At 44.3% G+C, this 11,844-nt stretch overlaps 1 protein-coding gene across 1 annotated transcript in view; it reads left to right on the plus strand.

Moving 5' to 3' along the window:
* The window catches only part of rras (RAS related), a 108,832-nt gene extending 97,379 nt beyond the window's left edge, over positions 1–11,453 (plus strand). Inside the window, exon 6 of the mRNA XM_037688799.1 lies at positions 10,379–11,453. Coding sequence (XP_037544727.1) covers positions 10,379–10,466 — 88 coding nt within the window. The 3' untranslated portion in view covers positions 10,467–11,453. The remainder of the gene's footprint in view (positions 1–10,378) is intronic.
* Positions 11,454–11,844: the final 391 nt, after the last annotated feature.

The raw sequence follows: 11,844 nt of genomic DNA on the forward strand, positions 1-11,844 counted from the left end.
GTCAATTCCAAGAAGAAATTCTGACCAATTTGTTTACAATATGTCATACAGAAATGCTTACTTAATTTGACCTGTTTATGATGTTCATTTCTCCTTCTTCCTTCGGCTTTTCCCTTTTCAGAAGTCACCACAACGAATCATCCTCCTTATTTCCTCTTAGGCCTTCGTCAGACCTACGCCTCACTTCCTCCAAGACCACCCCTACTCCATTTCTCTTTCTATCCACACCATGATAAACTAGTTTGAGCCCAGCACCACTGCTGCGAGCCTTGCTGCTCTTCCACTTGGTCTCTTTGACACCTCAACCATTTACCTTCCTTCTCTGCATCATGTCACCAGCTCTCTGTCAGCAGCTCTCCACCTTTGCCTGTCTGCTCAGCACGTTTGTTATCAATCTACCTCTGTCCCTCGCCCGCTTAGTGAGTGGCTGTCTGCCATCTTCATCCTCCCACATAGCGAGCTGCTCCAACAACACCTCCAGCTGACTCCCTCTGACTCCATCTCTCGGTTAATTACTGCTCGTACACGGGATGTCCCCCTCTGGCCCTCTGGCCTTGAGTTTCAAACCATTGCTGCAGATCAACTGTTCCAGAGGTCACTGCCTCCTTACCTCTGACACTGATTGAACACACAAATGTTTTTTGACCTCGCCCTCTTATCCCCGTTTATGTCTGGCCTCCGACAGCTGTAGTCTAATCTGCTGCTGATTATTCTTCCCATTTTAAACGATGTATTACATTACTCTCCCAACTTTCAGCGACTGAAAATGGCGTTCAGATCTCCTCCTGCCAAGATCACCCCTAAAATGAGAGCATTAAGAATGTTCAGCCAACGACCTCCTCTCTGCTCACCCTTATTTTACCTGGTCCAACCTCTGACCACCTGTCAGACTGCTTCCTAGCCTGCCTGATGATGTACCACCTCCAAGCACCTCCTCCCTCTTTTAAGCTGTATACAGCTTACTTCAACGTTGTTGTACTTCTACTGACTTATTCCTGCTAATTTCTGAACATTGTGCTCCTTTCAGCTAATGTTTGGGAGATTCAGATATTTCTGCTTACATTTCAGATACTATTTAGCTGTTTCATGCCAATATCAGCTAATTCCACCTTTCCTTTTAAATTAATCCAACTTTTACAGCCTAATTCAGGAAAAACAAGCTCTACCCACTTACTTTTGGTACATTAAGATTATTTCTGCTTGTTTTAGCTATTGGTCTGCTGGTTTTTAGCTACTTGCCTCGTTTTTAGATAACTCCCATATTTTGTGCGCAATTCTACTCATTTCCTATTCAAAATTGTTCCATATCTTTTAGATTGTTCACCATTATGCTCTTAACTCATGTATTGATCCTGTAGACTTTCCACAGGAGTCACATGTTTCTCATTTATGAGTTCCACACCTGATGACAACGTTCACACACTCAGGCTTTCAAATCTTTTATTGTCATTCACTGCTGGCCCCGTTGTGCCAAAACAATTCACAAGTCTGTGGTATGAAAAAAAAACCAGAGTCCAGACTTATCCTTGCCTTATACAACAGCGCCCTCTTTCGGTCAGGATATGGAAGCTCCACTCACCCACAGACACACACACACAGAAAAAAGATAAAAGTAACCCTTCGCTTAGTCCCCACACACGGCTCACTCCCCCCTCTTTTGTCTTTCTTTCTATTGTTCTGTCTCCCTCAACGCCTCCGGCCTTGAAGCCTTTACAAAACATACAAAAAATGGCACACACAAAAAGTATTACAACGTCATAACCCTAAAGTGATCCCTGATCACCGGAAATTTGGTAAAACTAACTAAGTCCCAGACTTTCACATTTCCCTTTGAACTAAATTATTAATGGCGTCTTTTTAGTGGGCAGTCTACACTCCACAACGCAGACACGACGTAGCTCCGAGTCCCGGACTCGATTTCCGTATCTCTCGTCAGATCTTCGGCTTGATCGCCACTTCCGCTGAAAAAAAGGGAAATATGTCGTTCACGTCCGACGCGAACTCCCGGCAGGCCCTTTCACCTTCCTCCGGCACGATTCAAACTCATGAAACTAACTAAAACACTACCTAAACGTCAAAGAAAGCGTTCGGCGCTTAAACTCTCTGAATATCGTAACCCACATCGTCAGAATTAACACGAATCACCGGAAGTTAGCTTAAATAAACCATCTTTATTTCCGGAGATGGCTGCATACACACCAACAGCGGAATTTGAATTTGGTTTGAATTTGGTTTACATCCGAATAGCCAGTACTCCGGACCTTAAGGTCCAAACAGGTAACCAGCTTACCTGAAATTATCGGGCCCAGTTCCTCTGCGTGTGCACCGCAAACCACCTCGATCCAATTCAGTCTAGGCCGCGTCTCGCTGCACGTCGGGGTCACCATCTGTTGTGGTCCGATTACCACGTCGTGTTCAAGACAGCTGAGACATCGCCCTCGGTATAAAAGATTTATTTGACAAACAGGAGTTACAGGTATTCAGAGACAAACGATTACATTTGTAAAATATATGCATATATTTGGAGCATTAAAGACGAACCGTCTCGGTCTGGTCTTCCCCAGAAATGCTCGCTGGGCGTGTCATTTCCGGCTTTTATCAAAGCTTGAGAAGGCTAGCTCTTCTGATTGGTTTAGCCCTTCGGTTGCCATGGTTACTGATCTAGCCCGCCCCCTGAACGACGTTATACATTCCACAGATAAGAAGTTTATGGCTCACTGAAATCGGTTCTTTGTTATAGCTCTGTTTCAGTTTAACTTGATTATACCTTAGTGATACCAAATGATCTTGAGTTAGTTATTTTATTTCTAGGAATAATTAATAACTATTAATTATTAACTAACTCATGTTTATGTGTTCTTAATTGATCCCTCTGACTTATAGAGAACCTGAGGGATTTTATTTAGTCAAACTATATTAAGTCTAAATTAAAGAAATGTGTTCTAGCTTTATTTATGTTAATCAGTCTGCTATCTGTCATGATTTGATTGCTTGTAATATATCAAATGTGAACTTGTAAAATTATCATTAGCTGATATAAGATTATATGTAAAGGTAAAATAGTTAGAATTAGTAAACATTTTCTATAAATATAGTTCAACCCTGGAAGAAAGACACACACACACACACTTTGTATAACATGACATTTGAATGCTTGATAGGAAATATAAAAATGTATAAAAATAGGAAATCCAACACTACCCAAACAGAAAACCTTGGCTGAATGCAGAGGTGTGTACCCTGCTGGAAGCCAGGAACACTGCCTTCAGGTCTGGAAACTCAGAGGAGCTGAGTAGGACAAGAAAAGAACTGGTTGCTGGTATTAAGAGGGCCAAGGGCACATATGCAAAGAGGATCGAGGGTCAATTAATCTCACAAGACCCTCTGAGCCTGTGGAGGGGCATTAAGTGCATAACAGATTATAAAGGAAGGAGCGAACTATGCCCCAAAGACCCATCTCTGCCTGATGCCCTCAACAAGTTCTATGCACGCTTTGAAGACCCGAACAGACCACCCAGCACCAGACTCACCTCACCACTGGATGAAGAGCATCTCAGCGTGACCTCAGCAGAAGTAAGGAGTACCTTCAGGAGGATTAATCCGCACAAGGCAACTGGCCCAGACAACATCCCCGGAAAAGTGTTGAAGGAATGTGCTGATCAACTCTGTGAGGTGCTGGCAGACATCTTTAACACCTCACTTACCCTGGAGACAGTTCCCACCTGCCTGAAGACTGCCACCATCATCCCAGTCCCAAAAAGCTCTACAGTGACTGGTCTGAATGACTATCGGCCAGTGGCCCTCACTCCGATAGTCGCTAAATGCTTCGAAAAACTGGTCATGACTCACATCAAAACAACCATCAACATCAACGAGGACCCTCATCAGTATGCATACAGTGAGAACCGATCAACAGAGGATGCCATCTCCTCTGTGGTCCACACTGCGCTCAACCACCTGGAGCAGAAAAACTCTTACGTCCTTATGCTCTTTGTGGACTTCACATCCACCTTCAACACCATGATCCCCCAAACCCTGATGGACAAACTATCCACACTAAGACTAAGCTCCTCCATTTGCAACTGGGTACTAGACTTTTTAACAAACAGACCACAGTTAGTGAGGATCCACAACTTCTCCTCCTCCACCATAACCCTCAGCACTGGCTCTCCTCAGGGATGTGTGTTGAGCCCCCTCCAATTTACTCTGCTCACGTATGATTGTGCAGCTACCCATCCAGGCTGTCACATTGTAAAGTTTGCAGATGATACAGTGGTGGTGGGATGCATCACAAACAATGATGAGTCCATCTACAGGCAAGAGGTGGAACACCTGGAGAGCTGGTGCAAAGAGAATAACCTTCACATCAATGTGAAGAAGACAAAGGAGATGATTGTGGACTTCAGAAGGAACAAAAACATCTACACCCCCCTTAACATAAGAGGATCTGCGGTGGAAGTGGTCTCCAGCTACAAGTACTTGGGTGTACACATGAATGACAACCTCAGCTGGAGCAACAACACCACCAGCCTGATCAAGAAAGCTCATCGGAGACTCTACTTCCTCAGACGGCTGAGGCGAGCTGGTCTGGGAAGCTCAGTCCTCACCTCCTTCTACAGGTGTGCAGTGGAGAGCATCCTGTGCTCCAGCATCAACGTGTGGCATGGAGGCTGCACAGCTGCAGAAAGAAAAGCTTTGCAGAGAGTGGTGAAGGCTGCACAGAAATCTGTCGGAATCAGCCTCCCCACCATCACAGACACCTACACCTCCAGATGCAGGAAGAGGGCCACCTGCATCATGAAGGACCCCACTCACCCAGCACTCACACTTTTTTGCCCCACTCCCCTCAGGAAGGAGGTTAAGGAGCATTAAGTGTAGAACCACTAGATTGAGGAACAGCTTCTACCCTGAGGCTGTTAGACTCATGAATCTCTAACTAGAATAATAACTGTGAAAAACCATATCATGTTGCTGCTGATCTGTTTCAATGTTGATGTGTTCATGCGTGCACATCTGCTCACAGACTCATGTTCATGTTTGTGCTGATGTTCAATGTTTTATGTTATGAGGGCTTAGTGTATATTTAGTTGATGTTTTTCTTAGTTCATATCTTAGATGTTATTACTGTTTTTCTTATACATTTTATTGTTGGATGTAACTGGGACCTTGTGTACATAATTTCTCTCCACCACATGTACCACATGAGGTGCGAATGACAATAAAGAAACTCTGACTCTGACTCTGAGATTACAGTTTGGACATGAAGAAGGGACAGAAAGTCCTGAATGAACGCATGAACAAATTTTCTATTTTATTGTGTTAAAAACACTTTTTAAATTCAATTCAATTCAGTTAATTTGTAATAATAATAATAATACTTTATTTATAAAGGCCTTTAAAACAACCACAGCTGCCACAAAGTGACATATAAAATCAAGAACATTTAAACACATAAAAACAGTTGTTAAAACATTAAGATCAATAAAAAATAATAAAAACAGTGCAGAGCAAAATTCAGTGTGTGCTAAAAGCCAGGGAGTAAAAATGTGTTTTTTAAAGAGTTGTAAAACTGGACAGTGAATGGGCTCGTCTGATGGGAAGAGGGAGATCATTCCACAGTCTTGGAGCAGCAACAGAAAAAGCTCTGTCCCCTCTGAGCCTCCCTTTAGACCTCGGCACCTCCAGGAGCAGCTGATCAGCTGATCTGATGCACCGAGCAGGAGAGTATGGGTGAAGCAACTCAGAGAGGTAGGATGGAGCAAGACCATTTAAACTTTTAAAAACAAATAAAAGAATCTTAATATGAACTCTAAAATGAACAGGCAGCCAGCGGAGTGAAGCCAGAGTTGGGGTGATGTGCTCCCTTTTTTGAACTCCAGTTAGAAGCCGAGCAGCAGCGTTCTGGACCAACTGGAGGCATCTGAGGGAGGACTGGCTGACTCCAAGTTAAAGAGCATTACAGTAATCCAGCCGAGAGGTGAAGAAGGCATGGATTACTGTTTCCAGCTGCTGTTTTGTGAGGATGGACTTTACCTTAGCCAGCTGTCTGAGGTGATAAAAACTGGTCTTGACCACCGCTCCAATCTGGGAATCTAATTTAAAATCACTGTCCGTTTTAAAACCCAAGTTAGAAACAGTTTTCTTTACATGTGGTGCCAGAGGGCCCAGATCAACAGGGCAATGTTCACAAGAGCCATTAGGACCAAACGCCATCACTTCTGTTTTCTTTTCATTGAAATTAAAGAAGTTTAAAGACATCCAAGCTTTGATGTCTTCAAGACACAACAGAAGTGGCCTAATTGAAGGGTCATCTTTCTTTTTTAGTGGCATATAGATCTGATTATCGTCAGCGTAACATTGAAAAAAGATCCCATGCTTTCTAAGGATTGATCCCAATGGAAGCAGGTAAAGGGAGAAAAGCAGGGGACCTAAAATAGAGCCCTGTGGAACCCCAAAACACAGAGGAGCAGTGGAGGATTCAGACCCAGCTATGTTGACAGACATGGTTCTGTCTGCCAGATAGGACCTAAACCAGCTCAGTGCAGTACCACAAATACCCACTTGGCACTGTAAGCGTGATATTAAAATGTTATGGTCCACAGTATCAAAGGCAGCGGTTAGGTCGAGCAGGACAAAAACCACATGTTCACCAGAATCATTGGCCATAAGAACATCATTAAAAACTCTGACTAGAGCTGATTCTGTGCTGTGGCGAGTTTTGAAGCCAGACTGAAAAACCTCCAGGATATTGTGCTCATCCAGAAAACATTTGACCTGTGAATATACAATTTTTTCTAAAATTTTTGAAATAAAAGGCAGCTTGGAGATGGGCCTAAAATTAGCCAAGACAGTTTGGTCTAGGCTAGGCTTTTTAAGCAGGGGCTGCACCACAGCATGTTTAAAACGTATTGGGACAACACCTGAGGACAGACTGCTATTGATAACGGCAAGAATCACCTGCTTGATGCTGGAAAACACCTCTTTTAAAAGACGAGGGGGGACAAGGTCACAAGGAGAACCTGATGGTTTAATATGGCCGACCACATCCTCTAAAAGGGTCAGGGTCACTAGTTTAAATCTATCGAATACAGCCAGGCAGGGGACCAAGCAGGAGGGGTCAAAAGCAGTGACAAATAAGGGCTGTGGTAACAACCTTATTTATAAAAAACTGCAGGAAGTCATTACAAAGTTCAGTAGAGGCTTCCAGACAGACAGGTTGTGGGGCCTTCAGGACAGAGTCAATAGTTTTAAAAAGGACACGTGGATTATTATGATTGGACACAATAATATCTGACAAGTGTTGTTTTTTTGGCCTCTTTAACAGTGTTCTGGTACTGACGTTGACAGTCCTTTAAAATGTAAAATAAAACCTCCAGTTTATCCTTTTTCTATCTCCGTTCAGCTCTGCGGCACTCCTGTCTGACTGCAATAGTTTTTTCATTAAACCAGGGTTCAGATCTGGCTTTAGGCCGCATCAGTTTAGATTGAGCTACACAGTCCAAAATGGTTTGACAGGAGGAGTCAAACCAGGAGCTCAGCTGTTCGGTGTCAACAGCAGAGCCAGAGGGAGCACAGAGCTGTTCAAAGGCAGCAGAGAACTGACCAGCAGTGGAAGGGTTAAAAACTCTACGTCGCTGGGCAGGAGCGCAGGATTTAACTGGAGCACAGGACAAACTAACATCAAATAAACAGGCCTATGGTCAGATATCACATTATCCTATAGTTCCAGGTCGTTCACAGACAAGCCATGAGAGAGAACCAGGTCCAATGTTCATGTGACCAGCACAAGCAAAAGAGAGCACATTACACCTGTTTTGGCCTCCCTACACTGGCTTCCGGTTCACCTTCGAATCAAATTCAAAATACTCTTGTATGTCTATAAATCACTAAACAGCTCTGTCCCCTCCTATCTTACTGATCTGCTCCAGCCGTATGTCCCCCCACGTTCTCTCAGATCAGCAGACCAGTTGCTCCTAACAGTCCCAGGAACCCGTCTCAAGCGCAGAGGCGACAGGGCCTTCTCTGTAGCAGGCCCAAGACTTTGGAATGAGTTACCTCTGCTCGTTAGACAGGCCCCCTCCCTCACAGTTTTTAAATCTCGCTTAAAAACACTCTTCTATTCCCTGGCTTTCTGCACTGTGTGATCTGTGCTGAGTCTGTGTGCATCACACTGTGTTAGTCATATTGCGGTTGTTGTTGTTATCCATTATTGTTTTTGTCGGTTTCTACTTTTTGGTGTCCTGTTATGTAATCTGTTGCTATGTGCTTGTTCTGTTTGTCCCTGTACAGCAATTTGGTGTGCTTTGTCACTGTTTAAAGTGCTTTATAAATAAATTGGTATGGTATGGTATGGTATGGTATGTGTGGGACCAGCCACCCACTGAACCAGGTTAAGAGTCAGTGAGGCTGAGAAAGTCCTTCACCAGTGGTTTCTCTGGGCAGCATACATGTATGTTAAAATCCCCAACAATAAGGACTCGATCATAGTTTATCATTATTCCAGTCAGGAAATCAGAAAAATCATTCAAGAAATCATCATTATATTTAGGGGCTCTGTAGATGACAGCGCACAGCATGGGGTGTGAGTGACCCACCTCAAATAAAGTCACCTCGAAGCTGGAAAAAGACGGTGAAGTGCACTGCTTGCATTTAAAGTTGTTTTTATAAACCACCGCCGTTTCTCCTCCACAGCCTAACATCCGAGGGGAGCTTAGATAAGAGCAGCCGTCTGGTAGAAGTTCAACAAAAACACTGGAGTCATCAGCCTCATCCCAGGTCTCTGTGATGCAGAGCAAATCCAAATGACGGGAACTGAAAAAGTCCCGCAGGATGAAAGTTTTGTTTGTCAGAGATCTGGCGTTCCCAGGCCAATCCTGGCAGAAACCGCAGCATGTAATCTGACGGGCGCTAGGGCCCGGGGCAGCGTCTTCAGGCTCTGCAGGTTCACTCCGCGTTGGTGGAGCCGAGAGAAGCAGGAGGGGTGGGGGCGAATGTCCGCATCCAGGCTGGTGACAGGTAGCATGCAGCTGTCAACAGGATCCAGGAAACACCAAGGCACAGCGAAAGACGGAAATAATCCATTTCTTGTCTGAGAAATGGATGTAGAACGGGCCAGGCAGATCTTTAGTTTCACCAGCTGTCCTCCACGTTTACTGCGGTAACGACGACGTTTCCGCCGGGGGGACAGCGCAGGTGCCCGGAGGAGATGAGCTGGGACTCCTAACAGGAGCGGGGTAAAGTTTTCTGTCCACCATAATCAAAGGCATTGAGATTGCCAACAACATGTCGAATATCCAGGAGGGACTGGCGATTGTACACAAGCACAGACTTAGTGCTGAGCACAAAACAGAGAAATAAAACAAACCAAGAGCGACAGACGGACGGCCACACACACTGGCGCCATCTTGGAAGCCAATTTTTCTATTTTATTTTGTTAAAAACACTTTTTAAATTCAATTCAGTTAATTTGTATAGCGCCAAATCACAACAAAGTTGTCTCAGGGCACTTTACAGGAACATTCACGTACATAAAAGCCAATTAGTAAAGTTCTCTATCTAAGGAATCCAGCAGACAAGTTGAATCTTGGCTTCGTTGCAGTCTCCCATCCTGAGCAAGCAAAGTGGCAACAGTGGAAAGGAAAAGCTCCCTTTTAAAAGGAAGAAACCTCCAGCAGAACCAGGCTCAGGACAAGCGGCCATCTGCTTTGACCTGCTGGTTGAGGGGACAGGAAGGAGAGACTGACGAACATAGAATCCATCCATCCATCCATTATCTTTTACCCGCTTCTTCCGTTTTGGGTCACGGGGGTCGCCGGTGCCCATGTCCAGCAATCACAGTGCGAGGGGCGTGGTACACCCTGGACAGGATTCCAATCCATCACAGGGACACATAGAGACAAATGAGACAAACAACCATTCACTCTCTTACTCACACCTAGAGACAATTTAGTTATCAATCAGCCTAACATGCATGTTTTTGATCTGTGGGAGGAAACCGGAGTACCTGGAGAAAACCCACGCATGCACAGGGAGAACATGCAATCTCCAGCCAGAAAGGACCCTGGACTGGGATTTGAACCAGGGACCTGCTTGCTGAGAGGCCTCAGCTCTACCATTTGCACCACTGTGCTGCCCCAAAAAAATCGTTTAATTTCCAATTTGTGAAGCAACAAGATAAACGGCAAACAAGGTGGTGAACACTTAGAAATCCACTGGCTATTTTATTTTCTCTAAAAATCATTTCCGGACGGCTTGAAGAATATGTAAGGTGACATTCTTCCCTGAATCCTGCGTGTTGTAACAGCGTTGAGTGTAGATGTGTTCTGGTGTGAGGATGTCAGCTTTTATTAATTTCTTCTTTCCTCCCTCTCTCAATCAGACGCTTTAAAGAGATGGAGAGCCCCCCTCCTCCGACTCATCAAATGGAGAAACAGAACCGTGGCGGCTGTCCCTGTGTCATCCTCTAGGCTCCGTTACCATGGACACCAGAACCTGACCCTGCTTGGTGGTGGTGGTGGTGGTGGTGTGTGTGTGTGTGTGTGTGTGTGTGGTGTATGAAAGAGAGATAAAGTGAGTGACCAATAAGGTTTATTTTTCCAGATGTTTTTTTTTTTTTTTTGCACTCTATCATAAAACAACTTTCTTGCGGTGTATCACTTAATCTGAGCATATGTAAAGGGCACAGCATGACGTGAGTGACAAACTACTTTCGAACTCATGTACTGAACGTTGCAAAAGATAGTGCACGAGTGGCCGTCATCACCGAATGAAGATTAGACTGCCAGTCTTCTCAATAGGAGGCCATCATGTTCCACATCATCCTGCAGGAGGTAGCAGAGTCTCATGTTTCAGTCGCTGTATTTTGTCCCCCACACACACACACCTCCAGATTTTTTTGGACCAGTCTGTGTTGCCATGACTACAGAAAGGTTGAAAACATCAGTAAATACTGATTATACACTCGTAGACTGTTTTTGGTTGAGAGATTCCTGATGCCTCTGCCTGACGGGGCCTGCAGACGTGGATTAGAGGGGTCGACTCAGACCCACTTGGTCAGGTGGGTTGTGGACCAGAGCTGAACAGCAGGCTCATTGCTCTTTAGTTTTTTAGACTGGTTAGGTAACTCTAAATTGTCCCTAGGTGTGAGTGAGCAAGTGAACGGTTGTTTGTCTCGTTTGTGTCTATGTGGGTCTGTAATGGACCTGTCCCGCCCTCTCACACATTTGCCACCGCAAACCAGAGAAGCAGCAGATAAAGATGATGTATGCATGGGATGTATTGGATGGATGAACAAACATTTGTCAAAGACTTCCTGGACAGTGATTTGAATTGTAATACTTTTGAGTTCTATGTGGTTTTGTTTTTTCTTTTAATCTTATGTGTGTTCAGTGTCAATGTTTCAAAATGAGATGCATGAAACATATTTTTCACAGAAACCACCAATGTGTTATTAAAGGGGTATTTCAAACAATTTAAAGTGAAGTTTGGTTAAAAGTTATCTCACTTGTTGTCACTTGTGTGTTGTTTGAACAAATCCAATCTTCCAACTTTCCTAGTGGTTCATGTGAACACTTTAAATCTCAGCAGAGATATGATAAAACTCCTGCAGGAAGTGACCCCAGGCCATGGCAGCACATGTACGCTAGCTGCTGCTGCTACTCTTTGCTCTGCATATAACCAGAGAACCGTCCAGATGACCTGACTTAACCTTGTTAGATTCTTCTACCTGGATTATTGAGCAGCATCAGGACATTACAAGACAACAGGTCTACAGGTCTCTCGAAAAGGAGTCCTCGTGACTCAATGAGACTAACCTGTATAAATAATGGTTGAATGATTCTCTGA

This window comes from Nematolebias whitei, chromosome 15 (genome assembly GCF_014905685.2).
Source record: "Nematolebias whitei isolate Nwh7 chromosome 15, NemWhi1, whole genome shotgun sequence".
NCBI classification, from domain to species: Eukaryota; Metazoa; Chordata; class Actinopteri; order Cyprinodontiformes; family Rivulidae; genus Nematolebias; species Nematolebias whitei.